Source organism: Athene noctua, chromosome 3, assembly GCF_965140245.1.
Source record: "Athene noctua chromosome 3, bAthNoc1.hap1.1, whole genome shotgun sequence".
Taxonomy (NCBI): domain Eukaryota; kingdom Metazoa; phylum Chordata; class Aves; order Strigiformes; family Strigidae; genus Athene; species Athene noctua.
This window is the reverse complement of record NC_134039.1, coordinates 78,557,218-78,584,499: the sequence shown is the minus strand read 5'-3', so window position 1 is coordinate 78,584,499 and position 27,282 is coordinate 78,557,218. Positions and strand designations below refer to the sequence as shown.

Sequence of the window (27,282 nt, the reverse complement as noted above, 5' to 3'; positions counted from 1 at the left end):
CTTAGGTACTTTGTTTGACATGGGGAAGATCACATGTACTTAACAGATCTAACAGCTTCATATGTCTAACATTTATCCAGATGTTTTTATATCCATACTGAGCCTTCTGACACCATCTTCACATGCATTTTAAGAATGAAAAACATTATATTGAAAATAGACAATAAAACGTGCATGGGTAAATTTAATGCATGTCCTTCCTCAATTAAGTGACTGAAACATGATTTAAATAGCGATTCAGTCCTTTTTATTCTTTAATAGCTATAGTAATATTTATCTTCTTTGTTGCATTTTGATAGCTGAAAGACTTCAGTGAAATGTCCTACTGCAATTCAGTGTTTTTCCAGGTTATTAAACAGCAGTTGTTATTTTGAACAAGTGCTCACAGATGCGTAGCTTCAGAGTCTTTGTATGTGAAATAATTACATACGACAAGAAACTCTGGCTGCTCTGAAACTGAAGTATGCATCTTAAGCACCTGAAAACTTTTTTTTTTTTTTTTCCTTTTCAAGATATCGGAACAGTTCTTAAAGTGGTTTCAATTCCTAAGGAGACTTGGCATGAATTAGAGGAAGTCTTGCTGGAAGAAATGACAGTCTTTCGGGTAAGTGCGGCTAAATTTCAAGTGTCAGGTTGTAGATTTCTTTGTGGACAGCTGCAAACTAAACTTCTTGCAGTCTAGCCAAGGAATAGCCTGGCATACCCCTCTAATTAGCTTGTCATTTACAGACCCAGACACTAGTCAAAATAAACTTTGAAACTTCCAGTCCTATCTGGAGGTTAATGATAAAAAAAATGGCATTCTGGGCTTTTGTTTTGTTGTTTGAAAAGTAAATTAGTATCTCTGAATCTTAGAGCTAGTACATGCTGTAGTTAAGTATATATCTGTGCAAGTCTGGGAATAATGCCTGTCTGTTTTCTCCCACAGAGAGATACAAAACATGAATTTTATAGTTGCGTCAACTCTTCAGACTATCAGCATAATGTAACTAGGAAGATACTTTAGGAAAAACAGTGATCTGCACAGATTTCTTTTGCGTAATAATCTGAGAAACAAAGAAAGTGTTTATATTTTCAAAGGTGACTTTAGGGTCTCATTTTCATGGTTTGACACAAGACATGATAAACCCCTAATCTGTGGTACTTTTTTTGTGAAAATCGATCTCTTCCATTTTTCCTATCTAAGTCACCTAAAAAATAAGGCATCCCATAGGCACTCCTGCAAGTTGAGGCTGAGTAAACCTTTCAAACACTTTCCAGACAGAACCCAGGGATGTCTTGTGTTTTGTACACAACAACGAATCATTTACATTCCTCACGTTATTCTTTTTGTCAGTGCTGTTTTATGGCACCAGTTCACAGGCTCCAGGCTTTTGGGGGGGGTTGATACCTAGCTGGGAGCTGAGGTTAATCTGACAGTGTGAAGATGATGCTTGTGTACTTGGTGAGCCCCATGGGCATCACATGGTCTTGCCCCAGATGTGCTGACAAGGGCTGTGCTCAAAACCTGCCACAGGGGCCCAGCCACCCCTCATCATAGTCACTTGCCATCCCTTTATCCTTGGTTTCTGAACAGACACATCATATCTAAGCAGAGCTTGTATATCATGTTGCTATTATTTTTTATATTTCTATTTTTTTCTTGACGGCAGTCTTGCACAGAAACCACTGTTTTGAGTGCAAGATACCACTGAAAAATGGGTATCTGTTTCTGCAATCCATAGGATTTTTTTGAGAGCAGAAATGTGGGGTTTTGTCATTCTTTGTTTTAGCAGAAAAATAAAGTAGAAACTATGAGGAGAAAATGAGACAAGTAATTTGTGGCTCCCAGCTTTTTTTCTTTTCTGTACATGCAAAAGTCATTACATTAATGCAGGGTAATTTGGCAATTGTTGATAATGTATGAGTCTCTTCCCTAAATCAAGCAGAAGTGCCAAGCTGAAGGAGATCAGAGAAATATAAAAGTGAAAGAATGAAAATAAATGGAATGAAAGTTTTATTTCAGAAAGGCTTTACAGAAGTAGAATGGTTAATGGCAAATTCACATCTGGTATTTTACTTTACATATGTATTTATTCATTACACAAAAGGATTTTGGTCTTCGGATTTACTTGAAAGCTCATTTATCTCCTTTAGCATGTATTTAAGCCTTCAAAAGGGTCTTAATGTACTTCAGTGGAATAAGCAGAATTTGTATGCATAAGATATGGATCTTTCAATAGGGATTTTAAAAGTACCTTAACCAAATGTAAGTTTCTTTAGTTAATAAAGACTCTATGGACATCATAAACAATGTATTTTGATGTTTAAACTGCAACATGTTGAACAGAACACTTTTCGGTTATAATTCCATGAAACTGAAAATTTTCCATATCTATTACATTGATAACGAATTCCTCTTTTAAACACATTTGTGCAATATTTCTCTGAACAGCTGAGCAAACAAACTAATGAGTTCAATTTTCATTTAACTGTTATGCTTAATTAATGCTTTCTAATATAAGGTCTATTAACCCATTTGTAAAGGCAAGTCCACATGCTTAACATCCACTGACCTGTATCAAATTCTCTCAGGATAAGAAAGTTGACAGCTACGCAAGTGTAAAACCTTAATAAGGACTTTATTAATATATATAACCAAGAGTATGGTTTTAGATGGAATAAAGTTCATAGACAATTGACTTGGACACTTTGTAACCAAATTATGCCACTTTTACTCTCAGGATTAAAAACCATTCAAGCAGCTGGGCCTAAAGGTATAACAGTCTTTTAATCAGATCTAAACATACTTATTCTGTTAAATATTTCCTACAGTCTCTCATATAACAAAGTAGATACTGGTTTGACATCTGCTTGCTACAGATAATTAGGAGCGGAGAACAATAATTCTCCTAGTGACTTATTTGGTTAATTAAATAATGAGTATTCCAGGGTGTAAAAACCCTTTTGCCAGTTTTAGTTCTGTGTTGTGCAAATATGAGTAACTTCTTTGTATGTGAATAGTGTGGTGCAGTTAACAAGATTATACTTGGGACTAAGACTTGTTCTTATGACTCAAATGTTTCAGGAATGTTTTTTTCACCTTGGTATGGTCAAAACATGTTGCTTATTTCAGCGTTAACACCTTTAATATATAGTATCTATGTATTTTGATACCACTGTTAGTATTTTCATATTACCTGGGAGGTTCTTTAAATGTAGTTTTAATATTAATTGTAGAAATTAATTTCAAGATGTGAAACTAGTTACAAGTTAATCACAATGATAATAATAATGGAAAATTATATATCTACAATCAACATAGGAATCAAAGACACACTCAGATATGTACACACATTCTGATTCACTTACAACTAGAAACTATTCCATTGCAAGACAACAAGAAGCACTATTTCTAAGGAGTGTCTAGTTTAACTTCAGGGTTTCTAGGTTGGGCAAATAGCATTCTAGCAGAATTTTTATTTTTATAGAGATTATTTTATATTTTCACTCTTTTTTCCCCTAGGAACCCACTGTTATTTCAGCAATGAAGATTTCCACAAAACAGGTACTATGTGCACAAACTTTAAATCACTTTTAAATATTTATTGGTCTCTGTCTTTTGGAGACAGTAACTTGGCAGTCAGTAGAGACATATTAATTACAGCAGCAGCATCCCAGGCCTTTACATAAACATCAGTAGTTTCTTAGGAAAATGTGACATGCAAAGGAGAAAGGAAAAGTCTAGTATGTGTTACTTACTGGTAAGGTGAAAATTAAATACAAACTAACCAACTGTCTAGAGGCTCCGAAGGAAAAAAAAATGTTCTTATGACAGAGAAACTGTTCAAAAGGAGTGTCCAGACTTGGTCTCTTGCTTTAACAGGACTAGTTTTAGTCTCTGTGGGAATAGTCTAGTAAAAAATGCAGACAGCGAAAGCAAAGACTAGAAATGAGACATCCTGAGATAGTGGAAGCAAAGTCTGGAAATGAGACATCCTCTTGTCTGTCTGTCCAATGTCCATTACATTCCTGGATGTGCACCATTTAGCTTTCAGAAAGAAGGTAGATATGGTTTAGTCCAAATTTTCCATGGCCTTCTGGTTCAGTCACATGGTTAGGATATGAGTTCCTGACTCCAGAATTAATATTTCCTACTTTCTGTTGAGTGCACTAATAACTGTTTGAAGAAAAGATATGTATTATAGTCTTCATTGTAGACCACACCATAACTAAAATTAACTGGACTTGTTGATGGATGGAGGTAAAGTTTTGTTTGATTTACAAGGTGATTCCTGCATTTCTGAGCAGATACAAGCAATTGTTATTAGGCTTCTTTAGGAAGTAGCAGATGAATGATGTAGTTGTGCAAAGAATATTGGTTTGCAGTCAAGGAGTGAAGTGGGTATTAGGTCCCTATCTTCCAGTTCTGCCTTGAATTAGGTAGATGGATCCCAGCCACTGCCACTTCCTGTCTCAGAAGTCTGGGACATAAAATTTGGTGTCAAATTTAACATAATTAACATAATAAAACTTTTTTTTCTTTTTCATATTCATGTTGATTTGGAGCTTAATCTGGTAAATACAAGCAACTTGTTCACACTCATTAATTTTTCCATTAATGTCATTGTCAGTAAAGAGGGGATTTGGTAGTACTTCCAGGACTGGGTGTCTGAAAAATTGTATGTGTTATAAATAAGATTTAGTTAATTCATCTACCTTACTCTATACATTATTGAACAATTCATTAATTAAACAGAGCTAAATTCATTCTGTAATGATCAGAGCCCAATACTATGTTTGAAAAGCTGCATATTTAACTCAGAATTCACTGTATTTAAGAAAGTTGTCTGAAAACTTCCATGTATTTGACAGAAAACATTTTGTTTGGGGACACTTCTAACATAGTTTACCACCTAAACCATCAGAAATGGTAGGACAAAAAAAGTGTACTATTGAACACTGGGATATTTAAAAACGAACCTGTAAAATTGTGTGTATGTTCACATCATACCAAAATGCTCTGCTTTGGGTTATTTTTATAAGTACATTCCCTTAAAACAGCCAATCAGATTTGATAATGGACCATGCATCTTCATACAATCTCTTCTTTGAAGCATCTTTAGTTATTCAAGAAAGATTACAATTTTCCCTGACTCTTTTAAAAACAAATTTACACTGCTAAAATTGTTTAAAACTAAAAAAGAGCATAAAACACAAGTTATTCCGGCAGAGTTAAGCTCATGAAAAATCAACCAGCCTCAGGCTAAAAATGACAGAATCATGATACAGTAGACAAGCTTTTGGCACTCTATCTCTATATCAAATAAGTATATGGCAACATGTTTCCATTTTACATTTATGATTTTAAAATACTGTGGTTTTATAACTCAAACACTTTACTCATTGTGTTCTGATAAGCAGGGCATTTTTCATATAAACAGAACGATAATTCTATGCATTGTAGAAAGCAGAATCATGAAATGTAAACAGTAAAACCAACATGTCCTCTTGAATAACTTTAAAGCAATCACTTCATTTTATTTTTTCACCAACAATTCTTCCACCCAATCATAAAAACATGGTATGGGGAGTTTCTCCTTGGTTTTGAATATTTTACTACACTGATTGTTCAAAGCTACCTGTTTTGCCATCGTGACTATACGTTGTTACACGTGACTCTTCTTCCTAAAGACCAAAATCCACAAATTCTTCAGGAGCAGAATTTATAGAATTATATATATATATATAATTTTAAAATATATAAAACTCTAAGGCTTCCATGCCTCTTTCTATGAGTATGAATTTGGCCCTTGAGCAACAGTGACTTTGAGCAAGAAAATTAAACCTTTATATGTAAGACTAAGCCTTGATACAGTCTTTCTCAGCTCTGTTTTAACTCACAGGAATTATATTTTCTCACTAAAGCTACATGTTCCTCCTAATTTGGGAGTCCTAGGTTGGTGTAACCTTTCTTATATGAACTTATGAACTGTTAGCAATAGACACAAAACTTCAGAGGACAGCATCCTAGAGCCATTGTAGCACCCTACAGCTGCATAAATTAACAATTCGGTGGGAGGAGGCTTGCAGGGAGCCCCTGGCTACCAACCGTCCCCGAGTCTGTCAAGTGAGGCTTCATGATTTTTTAAAACAATGTAGAAGTAGGCCAAAAAGTCAGGCCTGGCATTCAATCAAAGGTGACTTTTTGTGGAGCAAGCTCTCAACTTTTTCTCAGGGTCAGATTTATGATCCCCTGTTTCAAAAAGCCGCTGGATTTCTGGTAAGATGGGACAAAACCAAGGAGATCCTTGGCTGATACAGGCCAGCTCCTTGTCTGGTGAACTGCTACGAAGAGCTTTTGTTTCTCCTCCATAAGATTCTCAATCAAAGTCAAGACAGAGACCTTCAGAAAGACCTTAGTGATTACTTTTATAGTATTTTTCACAGAGTGGTGAATTTTATTCAGAGATTGCCATTTCTGTCCATAGTGAGAATATAGAAAAGACCAGCTCAAAACAGATGTCACTTAAGCAGCCCCCTGAACTGTTCTGCATCAGTTACTTTTCAAGACATAAAATTAAAAGGAATTTGAACATCATGCTCCCTAAAGTCCCTTCTGAAATTCTGCCTAAGTTATTTTTAAGTATCACATTTTTTTCTTTTTTTTTTTTTTTAATTTCAAATGAAAATCCTCAGTTATCTCTTTGTCTGGCTTCCAAGGAAAGACTGCATTTTGTGCATCACCATGGGGCAAACAGAAACCACTGCATTGCTTAAAACATTAGTGTCCTCAGCTTTTCTGGAGTTCTGATACTTCAGCAAGAATTTTTACAGGACAACCTTCCCCCTCACACCCCCCCTGGTTTGATCTGATAATCAGCTGATTTATTAAATTAACAAACTCTTGGGAGAGACTCTTTGCCCAAAAGGCAGTTTGAATGTGTATGGCAAAGTAAGGTCAGACCATTGATGCAAATCATTCTGTTATTATTTTCTGAATTTCATACTGCCTGGATTTATATATTATTAGTGTCCAGAATAATGATCACCAGCTGGAGTCTAAAACCATAATCAGAAGAGCAGCAAACAGGGCAGCAGCCTTCAGGCTGTGCAGCACCTGAAACACATGCTAGAGCTCACTGGCTGAACTTTATGAACTTATCTACAAGGAATAGAGTCTTTAAGTAACCCTATTTTGGTCTCACTTTTTTTTTTTTTTTTTTTTTTTTTTTTTATTTTAATGTGTTTCTGGTCATTCTTTAATTCTAAATACACTTATTAGAAATCAGGGAGGGGTTTTTGACAAAAATGAAATTGGTTACAGAGGTACACAGAAAAGCATTACACCATTCTTCCTTATTTTCCCATGTGCGTTCTCTGCGTTGATTTTTATATTAGTTGCACCACACGTTGCTACATGCTGATATAGATATTAATGCCCCAATTACATAGGACTCGGATCAATACCATCTGGACATTTAAAATACTTAACTGAAGCTCTCATTTGACCTATGCTGCCTCCATAATCAGTAAAGAGAAAAGGCATCCCGTGAGAAATTGTTCGGACACCTAAGATTTGAATTGCTGCTTTTTTTACTGCAGTACGTACCCCTAAGCTGGGTACTTGATTAAGTGACTTAAGTTAGAATTAGCTTATCATGTCTGCTGCCTGTCATCTGCTTCTCAGGGATACCACACTAACTGGGAAGAGGTACATGCAGTTAAGGTTTTATGTAGATCTCTGAGTGGTCAGAGATTTTTGCCCAGAGAATATGGGTTTACAACCCAGCAATGGCACTGTAATAGAGGGAAGCAGCTGCTTAGAAAGGGCTTCATTTTCAATTTACCAGTGAATTTTCCTTTGGGTGCTTTCCTTGTCATATTTTCGTTGACAAAATACTGGTGTTTATATAAATGCATGGGATGTTTCTGTTACAATTAATATGTCTGTATAAACTGCCAAACTGCTGTCTCTGAAAGAAGTTAACACAACACTTTTTTATGAGTGTTTTTGGTTTTGCTGTCTCCTGGTATCCTGTGCTCATCATTTCTGCTAGGTAAGTGACCTCAGCCACTTTCCATCCCCAAATTCCCTGGAAAAGGGTACCTCTGGGGTATCCCTGTGTAGGAGATGAAGAATTTTGATAACATTTCCTGAAGTCTTATTTTTCACACTAGCTTTATGTTTTCTAAGAAAGAAAAAAAATAGAATTTTTTATTTTCTTGATGGGACTGCTTGGAGTGGGACATTAAAAACAAATGTATTAATTGGTCCACCGTGGGTGCTGAGTGACAGAGTTTAAGCCTTTGATACCAAAGTGTCAGTGTTTCCAAAACAGAAGGATTATGCCATTTAATTTTTGTTTATCTATTTATTTTGTTTTTCCCTAGTTTTGCATCTCAGAGGGAACCATATTTACTTACTATACTCGTACTTGTTTTCTTTCTGAATTTGTGCTAAGCTGAAATATCTCTGTTTGGACTCTCATGTGGGATCAGTAGTTCAGTTTCCTTACGTCCCTCTGGGGACCAACTTCCCTAATGGACCACATGAATTTGATATCAGAGAGGAAATTGGGAGAGACAAGATAGTCTGTTGTGATGCCATACAAAGCTGTAGTTCATTTTGTATGCACGTTTTTTTATTTACTTCATGGCTTCTGTCTGCATTTGAGCTACATCTTCCACTCAAGACTGTTTTTTATCCAAAATAAAGTAAGCCATCTCCCCTCATTAAAGATATTTTTCAATTAGAATATGTGACATGTCGAAAAGAGTATGAAGCATCTGAATTATCAGACATGTAAAGAATTGCATGCATGGCAGCAGTTCCAAACCGAAATATCTTAGCATCAGTCTGAAATAATTTACTTTAGGTTTCCCCCCACACCTACACAAATCAATGTCATATATAGGAAATTTAAGTGGTTTTCTTTTTCTTTAAACTCAAAAGCATGTTCTCCATTGTGTTCTGTCACCGATTGTAGTGCTTTTCCAGTGCAGGAATTTGAATACAAAAGAAAAAATGGAAGAGTACTTTAATATTTCTTACTTTTTAGAGAAGCCACCAAGAGCTACATAACAAAAATCAAAGTTTTTCCTTTTTGATTTTTTTTTATCCTGAGGACAATTCTTTTCTCATTCTTTTAGTGTACATCAGGAACATGATCCGTTATTGTATTTGTAACGGTCCTAACATATTATTATCTAACTTTTTTTTTAATGCTTTCCTAGCAAAAAAATGGTAATGATTTTTTTTTTTTTTTTTTTACTTTTATAACAGCAACAGCTCTACATTGGCTCAGCTACTGGAGTTTCACAGCTTCCTTTACACCGCTGTGATGTGTATGGGAAAGCATGTGCTGAGTGTTGCCTTGCAAGAGACCCTTATTGTGCCTGGGATGGTTCATCTTGCTCACGTTACTTCCCCACTGCTAAGAGGTAGGTGCAGCTTTAGATCTCTCCATGGTTTGCTATTTGTTTTAACTAGTTGTCTCAATATGGCCAGAGGGGTTTGGAGATTTATCATGGGATGGTTAACTGGAGAACTTTCTGTTATAAAAAAAACATAATTGTGGGAGTTACAAGCAATGTGAAGTCTTGGTTTAAAGTGAACACTGTTACCTCTTGGGTTGGCGTAAAAAGCTGTTTTAAGAGAACATTCATAAAAGAGTTGTCTCTGAAATGGATTCATAACTTTATATTCAGTAATAAACAGCAAAAAGAAAAAAGTCCTTTTCTCTAACATGAGGAGGGAGCTTGATATTAAAATGAAAGAACTACTTGCCCAAGTTAATCTTCCTGCATTTTCATGAATTCTAATTCAAAGGAAATATTTATAAAGTGTTTGGACATGAATGGAAAGTTGTTATTTTAGTGATATATGACATTATTGTTATTATTCAAAAGTATAACTTGTATGTGTTGATGTGTGTCTAAGTGCTACCAGATCAGAACCACTATTTTACACTCACTCTGCACTGATGCTAAAGGTGTTGCAATGCAAAGGTTAAGGCAAAACAGACTCTGCAAGTGAAAATAAAATTTTTATAGAGAATTTACAAGTCCTACTTGCCTGATCTGAAGATTTAAAATAATATTTTCTTTGCCTGCCTTTATCTCTGAAATTCCTTGTCTTAAAGCATATTAGCTAGTTACTGAACAGCTCTTAGCTACTGAACTAGAAATTAGGAATAGCTGAATAGATAACCAGTTGCAAATAAGAACGGATACTGGTGTAGTGTTGAGATTCCCATGATAAATTGGCTAAAATGATTAAAAAGTGCTCACATTAAATTGAACATGCCAAACATCTTGCACTTAATGAAGAAACAAGGAATCCAAGGGTTTATATACATAAGGGCTTATATACATACAGTTAATGGTAGCAAATATTTAGCTGAGAATGTCAGGACTCCAAATTCCACATTTGGATTGCTTGTCGCTGGTTGTTGCAGGAGATGAAATGTGGTAAAGGGTGGGAAGTAGCATTTGTGTAACAGACTTTTCAGATGGAGGGGATTAAAATTGCAAGGTTTTCATTACAATGTATCCTAAACAAATACTGGTGACAAAACAAAAAGCTGCTTACAGCACATGAGGTTCTATTTTTGCACCAGGGAACCGAGTTAATCTGAGACAAGCTTTTTGTGAAACTCTTTAGAGAATAATTAAAAAGGAGAAACTGAACTCATCCCAAAAGAAGAGCTGGTCAAATTTTCTCAGCTGCATGTGCTAAATTCACGTGAGTGGTGGGAACATGGGAGTTGCTCTGTAGGAAGAGGAGGAAAGAGAGGAGAGGGAACGTTGAGGTGTTCAAAGAGAGTCTAAGAGATTGATTTGATCTGAAAGTTTTTAGGGTTAGAAGTCACTGTGGTTGAGTACTGCTTCTGACTTGAAGGAGTCAGTAAGGTCAGGAATCACTGATTCGCTCGTCTACCTCCCTACTAAGCATTATCCCTGTACGTCTTCCTTTCTCAGCATTCACTAGCACCCATTCCTACTTTCAGGCCATCTCAAGACCCACAGAGCACATCATCCAGTCATTCATCTGCTTACACTGATGGAAAAAATAGGGCCCTTTGTCTTTTACTTATCCGTCTCTCCAACTTATTAAACAGCAGGCTGAGCTCACTGTTGCCATCAGGAGTAAAGGGACTGAGACCTCTTCTTACAGGGATTAAGGGGCAGGATTACTGGGGCTAAACTGGGTTGCACAGCTACAGAAAAACCTTGGGGTGAAGAATTTACTCTTCTTGAGGCCACTATGAAAGAAAAATTCCTAAGAAGCTGGGATCCTGACAATGCATTCAGAAAAAGCCTCTGTCCCCCTCTACTTCCCCTCATTTTTCCCCTGGCAGCAGCACAAGCAGAATAAAGGTCTGTGTTACTGGGGGAGAGGATTCTCTGTTTACCTGGTATTTGCTGTACCCACTGCCTCAAGCCAGCTTTGAATGCATGTATGACAAAATCAGCATTGCTGGAAACAGTTTAAATGTCAACATTTTCCTAATAATGATTCCTTGTAATTTTAGGCTCCAGAAATATTGGGAAAGTTGAGTCCTGAGGCAATTGCACAGATGCTTTACTAATAGTTGGTTTGGGGTCTTGGTTTTTGTTTTGTTTCTTTTTCTTCTTTTTTAAAAAGGAGCTTTTATGAGCCATGATTTTAATTTACTTTTCTTTCTTTGTGTATTTTTCAAGTCTAAATGACAGTTCAGAGCTCCTGTAGTGTGACCACTTAACTTTACCCCATGCAGATGTGTTCTGGTTCATATTTCATAAATAATCGTGTTGATACAGTGGTGATAAGTGCAACATTTTCCTGAGATTCTAACTAAACATCTCATCCAGATTCCACTGGCAGTAATATGAGTCGTTCCACAGACTTCTTTTCGGCAAATAGTATCCTATAAATAAGCTGCATTTCAAAATTTAGGAAGGAGTAATAAAACTTAATAGTTTCTTCTGTTTTGGTGTATCTATACTTATTGCTAATGAGTAATATGAAGATGATATCTGAAATTAGGATTAGTACATTTTTTGAATCAACAGAAGAATCTTTCTTATTAAAGCATGCTAATTCACTAGGGTAATTTTAAAGAAGTTTTTATTCAAAAAGATATAACAACTGCCCATTCTGAATTGGTTGGGTTTTTGGTTTTTTTTAAAAAAAAAAAAAAGAAACCAACTGTTGTCAAACTTCACACAACTCATTTCAGTTTAACATTTCAGTAGTTCTCAGTGGAAAAAATCAAATGGTTAAAATATTCCAGTCAAGGGGAGTCAGCTGTGCAGTTGATGGTGCCTCTGTGAGAACTCCTAGTGTGTGCTGATGCTGGGCTGTCAGTGAGAGTCTGCAAAAGGGGCTAGTGAACGGAAGAGAGATGGTCTCTGTGCTGCAGAACAATGGCTTCTTAAAAATGCGGGCTGTTGTCACAAGGGAGTGACCAACAGGGCTTTTTACAAGGCTACTTGACTTTTGCATATCCGTTGCTGGATGCTTTAATCTGAAATCACAGCATTGTTCAGCAGCCTAATCCTCTTTGTTCTCTTCTGATTTTGCAAGCCCTCAGGCTTTCTCTGATTCCTAAAGTAAAGTGCTCACACTTGAAACACATCTTTGTTTGCCTTGTTCTTTTTTCTTTTTTTATATGAAACGCTTTTCTATGGCTCAGTTGAATTTTGTGTCACAGCTATTTACATAAAAATAGGAGTAGACAAAGACAGAAAAAAACCAAATGCAAAATAAAACTGTATTAAAAAGCTTTCTTCTGTGAAATACAACATTTTTTAGCACAGATCAATATGTTTTACAAATGAGCCAATGGAAATCAAGCTGGGAAAAGAATATACTACATTAAATGGACATGTAATAAAAGCTAGAACCCAGACTCAAGCTACAAAGGATGGAATAAATGACATTTCAAAATCTTCCTATCCAACAGTTTTATTGAGTTTATTCTAAAGACAAAACTATTTGCAACAGTTTTGGAAAAGGTTTTATCAGAAATGTTTTGGTGAGATCTGTAGTGGCTGAAATGATCTATGTATTTTCGTTCAGATTTTGTAGAAAATACAGCACATGGACATTCTTTCAAAGACATTCATCCTAACATTTCATTTTATCTAAAAGATGCCATGATACTTAAAGTATTCTCTACTTGCAGAAAAGCTGTAGCTTCTTCATGTTTGTGTATCCATGTTAAACTGCACTGTATATACTTTGATCCCTTAGCAGTCCCTCTATCTATGAATCAAGTAATGAATTTGTCTGTGATCAAAATTGCCAACACAGTTAAAATAAACTTCATAGGCTCAGTGCAAGACATCTGTATTTACCAGTTTCTGAAGCCTTTACCTGTAACAGTAAAGTCTGGTTCTACAAATTGTGATAATGCATAGAGTATGGTAGTAACAATATGATTTCCTTCCCAGTGTTGTGTAGGTGCACTTATGACCTATGTAATTATATATACGTTCCATTTGTTCCTCTTCAGTCATGGCAAATGTGAATGCTAACAACTGAGAAGGTCACTAACGGTTTTCAAATATGGTATTTGCAGACGTACTAGACGACAAGACATCCGAAATGGAGACCCACTTACCCACTGCTCAGACCTGCAGCATCATGGTGAGTTATGGGTATCACTGAAGTACAACTAATTTGTATGTAATTTGCAGACTGTGTGTGGGAAGAGTAGGAAGCACATGAATGTTTTGTTGGTAAAATTGTCTTGAACATCTGTGAAAGATTAATATAATACATCGTTATCCCAATTTAGATTGCTCACAATGGCCTGGATCAGACACTGAAGACTTGTTTTTGTTTTTCCTCAAGTTTCAAGCATTTCAGTTTTTCTGCTTCACTTACCTGACAATACTGTACATCAGGCTAGGCATATTATGTCAGAAAAAAGCCCTATCTCCTTCAGAACAGCTTCATATAGTTCACATAGGATGATAACCAAGCACATAATGAACTACCTTGGCTAAATATGAAATGGTCTGTTGTAGATGCCACACAAGCAGCCCTTAATATCAGGATGTTCCCTTCAGTATTCCCATCCCATGTGCTTTCAGCATGGGTTTTCTTTGACTTTTTTTTAGGGGGGGTGGGGGGGTGTTGTTGGTTGTTTCATTTTCACAGTGTATTGATCAAATCTTCCTTTTTTGAATTGTTTGGCTGATAAACATCTCACAGTTACTAATTTGTTGCCAAACTCTTCAGAAGATCTTCAGTCAGAAAATGAAAAATGCCCATTTTGCCAAAAGAGAAGAGAACACTTAGGCAATACTTCCCTCTGCTGGAAAAAATTATTACTCATGCTTGTGGTACATCTATAATAACAATTAAACCACTGGGCAGTTTTCTGGGATAAATAAAGAAGGGGTGGCTGAAAATGGAAATACCTCAAAACCCTCATGTCCTTTCAGTCCTTGTATATAGCAAGAATGATAAATAGTCCAAAGTTGTACTTTTGTCAGCTATAATTCACCACCACTACATTTCAGTAATACTTTATCTTCCTTTTTAATCATTTGAAAATCACAGCTAACATTACTATAACTTTTTATTTCTTGATTCAGACTCAGGCCAAGCTACTCAGAGGGGAAAATGTTTTGGAAAAGTGCATCAACATGCAATTGTAAAGTTTTGAGAGCCCATGAACACACAACTACTTCAGATTTGAGCTACTTAGTGTGGGCTAGTAGAAAGCTCACAGATGTCCAGTTGTATGATATCTAGTAATGTTTAAAAAATGCAGATGAGAACATCCATATATTGGGGTTGAGATGACATTTCAGTTCCCCAGTAGGAAAATTTCACCAGGCACTAAACATGGATTTTATTACCAGCAGAGGCATGTCTTAGCTTTATCTTTTTACTATAAGGACATTTAACTTATGAGTAAAATGATGATCTGGGCTACCACAAGTCCAATTTTTTAACGTTGTCTTGTACTTGCCTGCTGTGCTTTATACAATTATAGGTCTGTTCTTTATCTTCATAGACAAGAAAAGGATTTTAAAACACTTTGGTTTTGCTATCTTTCCATATTTGGTAAACTGATTTGTACCAAAAGATATCTTCTGTCCAAAGAGAAGAGAGCAATGCAGAGCAGTTTTTTCATTACAACGGTCATAAGAACTCAAGGTCAGGAAGAAGCTATTACATAGTATACCTGATCACAAGGAGCTTTAATACACCTTTGACAAAATGAGCAGAGCAAGTATGAGATGAGATGAGATGAGATACCACTGTAAATTTTACTTAATAGTGAAATGAAGACAGCACGATTAGAATAATCAGTAAGTTACAAAAAATACTGAGGGAATGCAGTTTTAGGTCCTAGACTTTAAGGAAACACTGTCAAAATACTTTAGCTTTCTTGAGTGAAATTTTCTCTGAATTAATTCTGACTTGTATAAAATTATCCTATATTTACTTGTCATTTACACATTATCATGCATAGTAAAGGCAGCTGCATGGGCCTCAAACTTCCTATGCCAACTCATGCCAGGTTTTTCCTCAGTTATGACTTGTAGTTTCCTGGACAACAGATGAAGACTTGGGTTTGCCTGCAGTCAAAAATAAGCTCCTGCAATCATTTACTACTTGTCTATACATTCCTTTGCACTAACTGCCAGTTGATTCTCCATGTGAACCAGCAGAAACAACAATTTCTTACTGTATATCTTACTTTTAAAGACACTGCAGAAGCTTACTTTGATATCAGTCTGAAGCAATAATGCTTTTAATAAGGTTTAGGCAGCTCTTTCAGTTGTCCTTTTGTGCAAATGTGTAACAAATAGCATAACTACACAACATTAGAGGGAGCTGCGCATCCTTAGCTCTACAGGCATTTGGCTGGGCATTAATGCTTAAATCTAAAAGCATGGTCACCTTTGTGTCAGCTAAAGAACAATTTTTTTAAGCATAATATATTAATGCTATCAAGAAATCAATCAAGTTCTTTTTTGAAGAACTTGTAAACAAAGAGGCACCAGTTTTTAGGTGATTTATCTAAGGGGAAGCTCAAAGAATCACTCTGAATTTAACTGTATAGTGAGATTCATTCATCTACAAAGCAATCTTGGTATAAGTACTTAGCCTTTCATACTTCTTCGGTTATGTCAGAAATTATGTATTTATCAGGGTAGTAAACTGATACTGCTGTTGGGTTCATTTTGGGAATTACAGCTCTCAGGCAGGATTTTGAGTTGAATTTCATAACCAACTTCATGACTTCTATAATTTTCTAATTCCTCCAGCTGCTCTTCTGAACTTCCCAGACTTTCATTCTTCCTCCTAGTCTCTTCAGTTTCTCCCTCAGTCCCAGAGCTGCATTCTGATCCTGTGGATTATTCCATCACTCTGCTTACTTTCTTGCACTCCACATGTACAATATTACATGAACTTTATAGACATTTCTGGACCTGCTTTCTGCTCCCTTAAATCATGGAAATGGAATTTGAAAGATCTCTTAAATCCTTCCTCTCTCATTGCATGACTGTCACCCATACTATATTGTCTGGAGCTGTGAGGAAATTTAAAGGGGGCTTCTGCTACTTTCTGTGTTGATCTCTAACATGCTAAAATGCCATGGTCTGATCCAAGAAAACACTCAGAAGTTTGAAATGCCATCAGAGCACGCGCCTTCAAGGTAACTTCCATGAAAACTTGTAACTAGCTTCTTATTTACTAAAAATACTTAGAATCTAAAAAAGATCAGAGGGACAGAACACCTCTCCTATAAGGACAGGCTGAGTGTTGGGGAAGAGACCCTGGAGAAGAGAAGGCTCTGTGGAGAACTTAATGCAGTCTCTCAATACTTAAAGGGAGCTTATAAGAAAGATGGGGAGACACTTTTTATCAGGGCCTGCTGCAACAGGACAAGTGGTAATGGTTTTAAACTAAAAGAGGGTAGATTCAGACCACATATAAAGAAGAATTTTTTTATAATGAGGGTGGTGAAACACTGGAACAGGTTGCCCAGAGAAGTAGTAGATGCCCCATCCCTGGAAGCATTCAATGTCAGGTTGGACAGGGCTCTGAGCAGCCTTATCTAATTGAAGATGTCCCTGCTCATTGCAGGGGGGGTTGGACTAGATGAACTTTAAAGGTCCCTTCCAACACAAACTATTCTATGATTCTAAGGATACTCTAGATACCATTTTCCAGCAGATACTTCTCTATGTACTTAAAAATAAGCTATTGCTCATGGGCCCTAGGATCCTTGCCAAAGAAATATCTATTTTTGTCCTTTATACGGGTATTTAGGATCTAAAAGACTTGTCTCCTTGGATCTGATGAGACCAGTGCTACATGTGCTTTGCTCCTGTATAATTCACTTGGACTATGTTGTGTTAGGGAAAATATAGTCAAGTGGTGCTACAAGCCACCTAATTGCTGGTTAAATCAGGTATTTTGGATGTGGGAGAAGAGGGCTCAAATTCCATTTAGGCTTAGGAGACTGACTTGATAGCTCTACTTCCAATACAAGCACCCAAACTATCAGATTGCTCTTACTGAAGTTGGGCCATTTTGCAACCATGATTCAAAGTTCATGGAGCCTGGAAGAAAGGAATGAATGCATCCTAGAGCGAAATCCCTGTGTTTCCATTCTTTATTCTGGAAGCCTGTAAATCTGTTTCACAGAAACACATCACTAGAGCAGTAACGTACGTGTCCCAGGCTATAAAAGGAGACATTTCCTTCTGACTGTCTTACGCTGCAGCCCTACATGTGCTATCTGTTGTGGAACCCAGTTCAGATATCTAACTGCCCCTTGTTGACTAAGTGAGGATCTTTGACTGCCCGCTCAGCTGTCTGAATTCTGTTCCTAAATGAGAGCACTTAACTTGAAACAGAAGAGCCAGGACGTCAGTCAGCCATTCACAATGTTCAGTCTGGACCCATGAGTTATCAGCTAATCAATTGCATTTCTAATCTTCATCTTATAACTCTAGTTCTATTCAGTTAATCTTTTCACATACTCCCAGTTCCTCTGTTTCACTGACACAGATTCAACCATGCTCCATCTCAGATCTTCCCACTGGTACTCCTGGTCACATTCTCTTCCAGCTGTTTTGCCCTTCTCTTGTTGCTTTGCTTTCTAATTAATTCCTCCATTGCTCCGCATTTTCCTGGCCCTATGCTGCACTTCATAGGGATGTGGTTTCTGAGAGATGTCATAAAAGTTTCACTTGGTTGTTTATATAGCACCCCGCTTACTTGCTGGAAAGATTCACCATCCGGCAGAGGAAAGGAAGCTAACACGTTCCCTATTTGTTTAGTGTTAATAGGCCATTTGATGTTTCCTTACTGAGAACTGGACAAGCACCAGTCCCTATTCTGTCCCCATCTCCCATCCTCTCTCCGGGCGGCAAGTCATCATGGAAAGACATATGATTGCTGTATCAACATAAACCAGGAGCTCAATTTTAGTTTTACCTTTGGCTCAGTCATCTAGCAAACAGCCAGCGTTTGCTAACCAACATGGCCAACATGGTAAAGGCACAGTGGAAGCAAATAAAACTTGACAAAGGATTTCTCTGAGAGCATTTTAATTAGACATCATTTTCCTGTTAAAACATATCAAAAGAAGTTCTTTAAAGATTTACAGTGCTAAAGATCAGAAGTGGAAAATGGAAAGAACGACAAATATGGCAAAGAGACAAGAAACCCCATGAGATCCACAGTGTTAAATAGCTTGCCAGCCCCTTCCTCCCCATCTACTCTCCAGGATTAGTGTACTGTTGCCACTTAAGTCTGTAGCAGCATTTTAAAGAGCTAAGGTGGAGAGTTGAAATACGATGCCTTACAGCCTCTGTGGTATTGGAGAAGAATCAAATGCTGTATAAGTCCTATAGCTATGTGATATTTCCAGCAAGTTGATGAATATCTTGAAACATTGTTGTTACAAAAGGAAGTAATTTATTTAACTTTCTTTTTCCCCTCCCATAATGACTGGTTTATTAACCTCATTACATTTCCATAAATTATATCAGTATGAGAGGAAATGATTAATTGAAGATTGTTTCCTCAAAAACATTATTCCTGGTCATTAACAGCTTCAGCAAACTGCAGTGCCATATAATCTAAATATATTATACTACTTTTAAATAGCCTCATGTTTTATTACTTTGCTCTAAAGTATTATGATCATAGAGCCCAGGAGGCATCATTACAGACATTCTGCAACTACATCCAGAGTTTTCTCACTGCATACAGTTTGCTATTAAAAATTCTTGTTGTGTCCTAGATTTTTTCCTTGATAAATAATAATGAGGTTTACACAAAATTTCACAATAAAATTCATTAACTTCACATACTGTGATGTTAACAGCTGCTAGGACTCAAAATACAAAAATAAGTATAAAAAAAGTCCTACCAGGGATTCTTACAAAGATAGAGATAATGGAGATTTTCCAAATGGCATACTGGTGTAGGGAAATTTTCTTTTAAAGTTTTTATCTTTAAACACCTTAAGGGACCCCAGTTTCTAAGCATATGAATTCACTTAACAATTAAGATTCTTATTTCCTGGTAATTTAATTGGGTTTCTTTCTTTTTTTTTTTTTTTCTTGCTTTACAGATAATCCAAGTGGTCAGACCCTGGAGGAAAAGATTATCTATGGAGTAGAGAATAGCAGCACTTTTCTTGAGTGCAGTCCAAAATCTCAGCGTGCTGCAGTCTACTGGCAATTCCAGAAGCAAAATGATGACCGCAAAGAAGAGGTAGAGTACAAAAAATAAAGAGATGCAACTAGTCTTCTCTATGAAGATATAGTTGAACCTGAGTCCTTCCCAGAATAATGTCCATCTCTATTTTAGTTTAGTAGAATTTCTCTGGAATCTTATAATTTCTGTTGTTCTTCACCATACTCTTATCACTATAGAATCCCATAAATTCTCTAATAGGTTTTACAGACTGTTACATCATAAAACATTCATATCCTCTCCCTAGTCAGACCCCCTGCAAAACACACTGGTTTTCTGTTAGATATCTCAGAAATACAAAAAGTTAGCATGCTTCTAGGTGCCACCGAAAGCATCATACAAGGAATATATTGAACTTAAAAATTACAAAGACTAAAACTGCCACCGAAAAAAAAATTTATCTGCATTCATGTAATTATACTGTTTGACTGAAACATAGTCTAACAGGAGCATGTCCAATGTACGACACGCTCTAAGACTTTACTGCAGATAAGACAGAGACGGAAAGAACTGAGAACTGTAGTGGACACAAGGGTATGAAAATTTGTACATGTTTTTCATCAAAAGCAATATTCATAGAGGCAAAGACACCAGCTTTTCCTGCTTGCATTACACTAAGCTGATACGTTATTTTTTCTCCTTCTCTTGTCACCAACATTCTTATGTTATTACTCAGCCAGGTTCTCAAGTCATGTTACTATCAAGCTAGGTCATACATATCTTAAGAGGATACTCTACTCTGCTAGGGAGGGAGATCAAGCTAGGAAACAAAAGCTTGTTTGTTGCATTGAAGTATTTGTAAATATACCCAAACTACCTTGAAGCATTTATTTTTTAAAAAAACCCATGTACTAAATAATTAGTTACATTATCAGATTTAGATATTTTTGCTGTTTACTTTGTTTGCATAAAGGGTAAATTATTTAGAATTGATTCTTGGTGGAGAGAGCAGTAAACAGGTTTATGCCATTTCTGTCTGCAACAACATGTGCATTCAAAGGATGAAACTGTATTCTAGATATTAATTAATTCAGAAAAATACAGTACTTTGGACAGCTGCTTTTTGAATATTAAAATTTTGAGATTTAATCCTTAGTATTTCTTCATAAATTCTCCACTTATGCAGATCCCACTTCTATGGTTTTGTAGTAAGGAACAATAGGAAGACAGAGAACATTTCCCACAAATATATCTAGGCTTGACTGAAAGATAATGGTAAATGTGATGTCAGTAATATAGCTAAATGCATCCATGTGTGCTCTGATGGTTATAGCCTTCCATCTTCTATAATCTTACCAGCAAGTCCATCCGACAGTTGATACAGACCTTTGTAGCAACAGTCGAGACTAAGGAGTAAATGCTTAATCCTCCAAACTCTTTTCAGTACACCAGTAGTTTTTCCAGAGTATTTGAGCCTTCCATTACTACAGATGACTGGCAAAGTGTTTTCCATTCATGTGGTTTGGGGGATTTTTGGCCAAGTTTTACCATCTGAAAGCAGGACTACAGAACTAGTATGGATAGACAATAATGTTGCACATACATGGAAGAAAACTACTGAAATTAACACTTTTTTCCAATACAGATAAAAGTGGATGATCGCATGATCCGAACAGAACAGGGCCTATTGCTACGAAGTCTTCAACGGAGAGACTCCGGTATTTATTTTTGTCATGCTGTGGAGCATGGCTTCATGCAAACTTTGCTTAAAGTGACCCTGGAAGTAATTGATACTGACCACCTGGAAGAGCTGCTCCATAAAGAAGAAGATGGTGATGCCTCCAAGACCAAGGATGCTACCAATAGCATGACCCCCAGTCAAAAGATCTGGTATAGAGACTTCATGCAGTTAATCAATCACCCCAATCTCAATACAATGGATGAGTTCTGTGAGCAGGTTTGGAAAAGAGACCGCAAACAACGCCGGCAAAGGCCTGCCAATGCGCAGGTGAATACAAATAAGTGGAAGCACCTACAAGAGAATAAAAAAGGTAGGAACAGGAGGACCCATGAATTTGAGAGGGCACCACGGAGTGTCTGAGCTACATTACCTCTAGGAACCTCATCCAAGTAGAAACTTGTATAGACAGATAACTGGAAAAAAATGCAATATTCATGAACTTTTTCATGGCATTATGTGGATGTTTACAAGAGTGGAAAGTTCAAACAATTTCCACCAGGTTTAAAAAAAATCCATTTCTAACTTTCGTAGTAACTCCTTCCTCTCTGCTCTGATTCTAAGACCAGAAAGATCAGAGTTTCAAGGATGATAACTCACCCGGACCTAGCTTACTGCTCAAAAAGTTCTTCAAGTGTTCAGCAGGCAAGTTTTGCTTTCTCTTTTGCCTGAATATATTAAAAAAAAAAAATAATGCTGTATTTCATGCTGTCATCTTAAAAAAAAAAACAAAACACAAAACACAGCTTTCATCATCAGCACTACCATTTCTAGACTTATGTATAAAACTGCATGAACTCATTAAGCTGATGAACGTCTAAACACGTGATTGGACACAAGGATTTTGTTCTTGTTTTGTCTACCAGTTCTCCTGTTTATATATACTAGAAGAGGAAAAAACAATACTGAATGAGATTGTTTGTGGAAATATGAACAACATAAGCCATCCATCATCTAGAAGAACAAAAAATATGGAGTACACTGGCCTACTACTGATGACTTCTTTCAGCTTTGATCTAAAAAGATGTATTTTATTAAAACTATAATTTAAATGTACCATGAAAAATATGCAGCAAACATTAGCTCTTTTCTAAAATAGATTAGACTTTTTTTGTCTTAGAAATATTGTACTTTCTAATTATTGGTTTAGAGGAAAAAAAGACAACTTCCAATTATGAGCTGCTTTACTCTTCTCTTTGGAAAATCTTCCAGGGGAGCTAGTCACACTACAGTTAACCTCCTCCCCTCTCAGTAATCTATATGACATGTAACTTCAAAACAATTTTAAAACTAAGCTATTTTAACATGAAAGTCGCTGTATAGCATGGAAGTCTTCTGCATTCTTTTTTTTCTAAGTATCATATTTGAAATGATTCAACTTGTATAATACCTTGCTATAGATTGAACCAATGAAGAGGAGAGCATTGATTTTCAGTTGTATATTTTTTTTAAATTAAAAAAAGTAAATAGCATTAAAATACCCTCTACTAATTACACTCCTGCTTTCTTGGTTCGTAAATATTTGTGAATGCTAATATTTAAATACTGTGGCTCATAGACCGTCATATATCCATGAGCAAAGCTCACATTCAGTTTAAGGAGTTTTGTTCCCAGCTCAGTGGTAGAAATATGTCCACACTACTGATTCTCAGTGCTCCATTCTTTCTGTGGGCCAGATCACCCAAATGCAAAGAACCAGCACTAGGCCACATAAAGAGTAACCTCAAAGCCAGCTCTCTGTTTTAAGATCTAAGGGACAGTTTTATCTGTGGGTGAAATCTGCTGCAGTAGTAAATTGGTGAAGTTCAGCTTAAGACTAGGTTATACTAACACGTATTTTGGTCCTGCACTTCTGTCTTATTCTATATACAGGAGAGCAACAGGGTAAAACAGACAATGTACTTGCACCATAAGTGTAGGTTTAGGGTTATAAGTAGTGGATTTATTCACCTCAGCACAGATGTGCCTTTGGTCCCCAGTTCTATGGTGTCCAGTTCTTTTGAGATCATCTTTCTCCAGCCTCCCATATTTTATCTTGGTAGAGTCCGTAAATGACAGAATTTCAAGTAATGTCATTGTGGGGAAAATTAATAGAACAAAGTCCTTAGTTTGCTAAAGGAGCTTTTATATAAAAGTGTGTCTGTATTGATGACTGATCTGTTTTGTTGTTATTCATTCCAGATTATTTAATTTATCAATCACTACACTATCAGCCTTATCAGATACAGTATAACACAACTGCTGTGACACTTCTCTCACAATACATCCCAGTCTCCTTGCCACTCACTAATTCAAGTACTGTTATGATTAATGAAGACTTGTATTCTTGCCTCCATAACAACTGGATTTTCACTAACAGCGCAGTCACTTTAAGACCCCTTTGAATTTTTTGCAGGGCATGAACGTGCAAGATTTTTTGTCATTTAATTCTTTAGCAGAAAATTTGTTGAATAGACAAGAAAAAGGCTGTAATGATTTAGGAAAGCACTTAGGAATTTAGTTTTAAAGGAACTTTAAGTCTCTCTTATGTTCGATTTCTGTGAATTTTAATATGCTGTTAAATTCCCATGGTTTCATGATGTGCTGAATAGGGATGAATTAAAACATAGGTTCAATTATGTGCTTTCCTGTACAGAAGTATTAACTTTTCAGCTCAGTTTATGATGAATTTCTGAGCGCTGTTGTCAGCTGAATTATTTAATTGTAATTACAGAACACTATAGCCTTTTATATAGGGCTATTGTGTACTATCGAGTCATTAGAATCCTCTTTGTTACAAAAGGAAACAGTTTGAAAGTGAACCTCGGAAAACTCAGTGGGAAAAATACAGATTGATTTCAACAGGCGCTAAATTACTTTGTTTCCTTTTTTTACATATTAATGAAATTGCGATCTAACTTTTTTTCTCTACCATGCTCACAGCAACTGGTTCTATAGCAACTTGCTGCAAAAAGCCAAACCAAAATCAATCTCTTTTTCACCACCCCTGAAGAAGAAACAGATTAAAATTAAGATGATCTGTGGGCACAAAATTACAGAAGTTGCAAAGTTTTTACCATAGCCTGGCAGTTTAATTGAACAATTTATATAATCAGGTCTTGCAAACTTCAATCCAGTCCTCACTGACATGAGTAGTCTTGTTTATGTTTTTGTATTTACTTATATAAATAAGAGGGCAGAAGATCAAACCAGCAGTCAAAATTTTTGCTTTTCAAGTTCATATTATGGTCAAGTTAAAAGAGCATTTACTACTGACGTGAAATTTTTTTTTTTTTCAAAGAACATAGGCTTTAATGAATTCATGTACAGAAAGATGCCCTGCAGTTTCAGTAAAATTCATATCCCTATTTGTGTCATTATTGTTTAAAGCAACATAAGGTTTGAAGATAAAGGTAAAAACTGTATTTCTGTAAATTGTCAATAAAACCCTCTAAACCTCTAGTTACAGAATTTAGAAAAAGTAAGTAAAAAGTTGTGTTTAAGCTGGAGAGAAATAAAGGATTTCATTTATAACCAGAAAGATCTACTTTGATTTGTTTGAAAATATCCATTTACAAGGGAAAAAAAAAAATGCGTTGAATCTTATTCTTACTCATTTACACTTTGCACTTGCATGGATCACTGAAGATGGGAAATTGTTCAATGGCTCCTAAAAACTGTGTGGTTATGTTAAACTATAACATCAAACTGAGAAAATGTGCATCTTTGCAGAACAGAGTTAAATCTTCATGACCCAATAAAGTCACTATGTAAAAAAAATTAAATTAAATTAAATGCATGTGAATGCGCATTTACTGATCCTTTTTATGTATTATTTAGTGAATATCAATGGTATGTGTTTAATAGTTCAGTTTTTGCTACCTACACATTAGCCAAAAGAGATGTAAATATTTTTGACTAGATACGAAGGTACAGTGTAAAGTACTGTTATCTAGAGGTACTCCATTTCGGTGTGTTCAGCATAATACTAAAAGATAAGATTTTGCCACACAGGTGATTAAGTGGTTTATTTCCTATATCGGTGACAAAGTTATGCACTTATTCTTTAAGCGCATTCCTCACTGGGTAGTAAATAATTCTACTTCTGTATTTATCACTTCAATTCAGATGGGATCTAGAAAACTGGAGAGAAAAAAATGTAATGAAACTGCTGCTGTAAATTATTTCTTTTAGCATGTATTCAGTTGTTAAATAAACATTTCTTCCAAATATTTTGAGTTTGCTGTCTTGACTGTTCGCGTGGAAATGTGCCCTGTAACTTTCTTGACCATACAGAGTGCATTGTTGCCAATATAATGCTATCAGTGTGTATGAGCTGTTTACAAGGCCAGAAGGGATGCTATTTTTGAAGACAACAAACCAATAATGCCTGAAATGAAAACTATAAACCTATTTTCAGCCTATCTTTTGGCACACCCTCATGGGCTTGTGCAGATAAAGCCACACATATACACACCCCACTGACTCTGCCCATGAACCAAACTGTAAATCAGCCTGGAAGCCACGCAAATGCTAGGAAGTTGCTGTACTTGATAAAATCCACTCTGTGCCACGCTAATGGCTTAGTACAGTTATGCTACTTCCTTTTGGAATCTGGCTTGCACAGACTGCAAGTAAAATAAATCAGGTTCTGTCTGTTATCGACATACCCTTGTATCCTTTGGTAAATTTAGCAGCTGTTTGGAAGTGCCTAGGGGGTATATCTAAAAGTAATATGCCATGGCACTAAGCACTATGCAAACAGCTAAGGAGACAAATGCTGCCCTGGAAAGCATGAGGATTAAATATACCAGACAAGAAGTGGAGAAAAGAAAGTACTATTATTTCTGTTTGGCACAAACAGAACTAAAGAAACAACCAGTAGTACTTAATCATCACTAATCCATTCAGCTTTGCCATGTTCCTTCCTGTAAAGCAAGGATAGAGATGTTCAAAAGGACATTGTAAGGATATTTTATGGGTACTACTGCCTTCTGAAAATGAAAATCAGCCCTCAACGGCGGCTGGGCAACTCAGTGGGATACAAGAGAAGTCTGCAATTACAACAAGGACACAATGGATATGGCAAGCCGTGAATCCACTAACTGAAAGACCAGAATAATTTTTTTTTTTTGTCTGTCCAGTGGATGGATTATAAACACTCACAAAGGAAGACCCTTGTTTCTGGATGTAGCTACCCTGTGTCCTTTGCTAGAACTCCCTGCAGAGCACAGCTAAACTGATTGTCCTCTGTTACTACTTTGCTACATTGCCAGGAATGTACAGTGTGTACGGAGAACCTTCATTGACACTGAGTGGGAAGAAAGAAGAAATATTGAGTTTAATGCTTACTTGTTCAAACATATATATATATGCATATGTGTATATATATATATATATATATATACACAGACACATATATTTAAACAGCCAGCTTTCACTGAGATGAAATCCCTTTTTCCCTGAAGTATTTGAGGCTCTACATGTAATTCTAGTGCATCTCTAAAGAACACGTTTGGTGGCCTCAGCTATAAATTGATATAAATGTTTCCTTTCTGAAGACTGAGACACACTATTCTGTTCCCTTGCAGGTCAGATTCACTGAGCTCCCCATCAAACATACATTTAACGGGAGGCAAAGTTATGATTACTTTTTCCAAAGCCTAAAACAAAAGGACTATTCTCTCCAGAATGCTCAGTAACAGGATACAAGTAGACCAGAGTATTAGTGAACCAGCCAGCTTCTTTGCTCCCCATAAATACTTTCATGAAAGGTTGGAGAAGCTTCATAGAAAATCTAGAAACTGTGGGGAACAGGCCTTGTTTGGGACTTTTTTGTCCTGGAATTTATCAAAGGTTCACATTTTGGAGAACTTCAGGACGATCTGAGCTAAATCCCAAAACTCTAGTGAAGATA

General features: G+C 36.3%; 1 protein-coding gene across 2 annotated transcripts in view; it reads left to right on the top strand.

Annotated features, from left to right (window-relative positions):
* The window catches only part of SEMA3A (semaphorin 3A), a 171,146-nt gene extending 145,560 nt beyond the window's left edge, over positions 1-25,586 (top strand). For both annotated transcript variants that reach the window (XM_074903439.1, XM_074903440.1), the window contains 6 exons: positions 513-604; positions 3,506-3,547; positions 9,266-9,423; positions 13,548-13,615; positions 19,584-19,726; positions 21,294-25,586. In XM_074903439.1, the coding sequence (XP_074759540.1) occupies positions 513-604; positions 3,506-3,547; positions 9,266-9,423; positions 13,548-13,615; positions 19,584-19,726; positions 21,294-21,749 (959 nt within the window). In that variant the 3' untranslated portion in view covers positions 21,750-25,586. The remainder of the gene's footprint in view (positions 1-512; positions 605-3,505; positions 3,548-9,265; positions 9,424-13,547; positions 13,616-19,583; positions 19,727-21,293) is intronic.
* Positions 25,587-27,282: the final 1,696 nt, after the last annotated feature.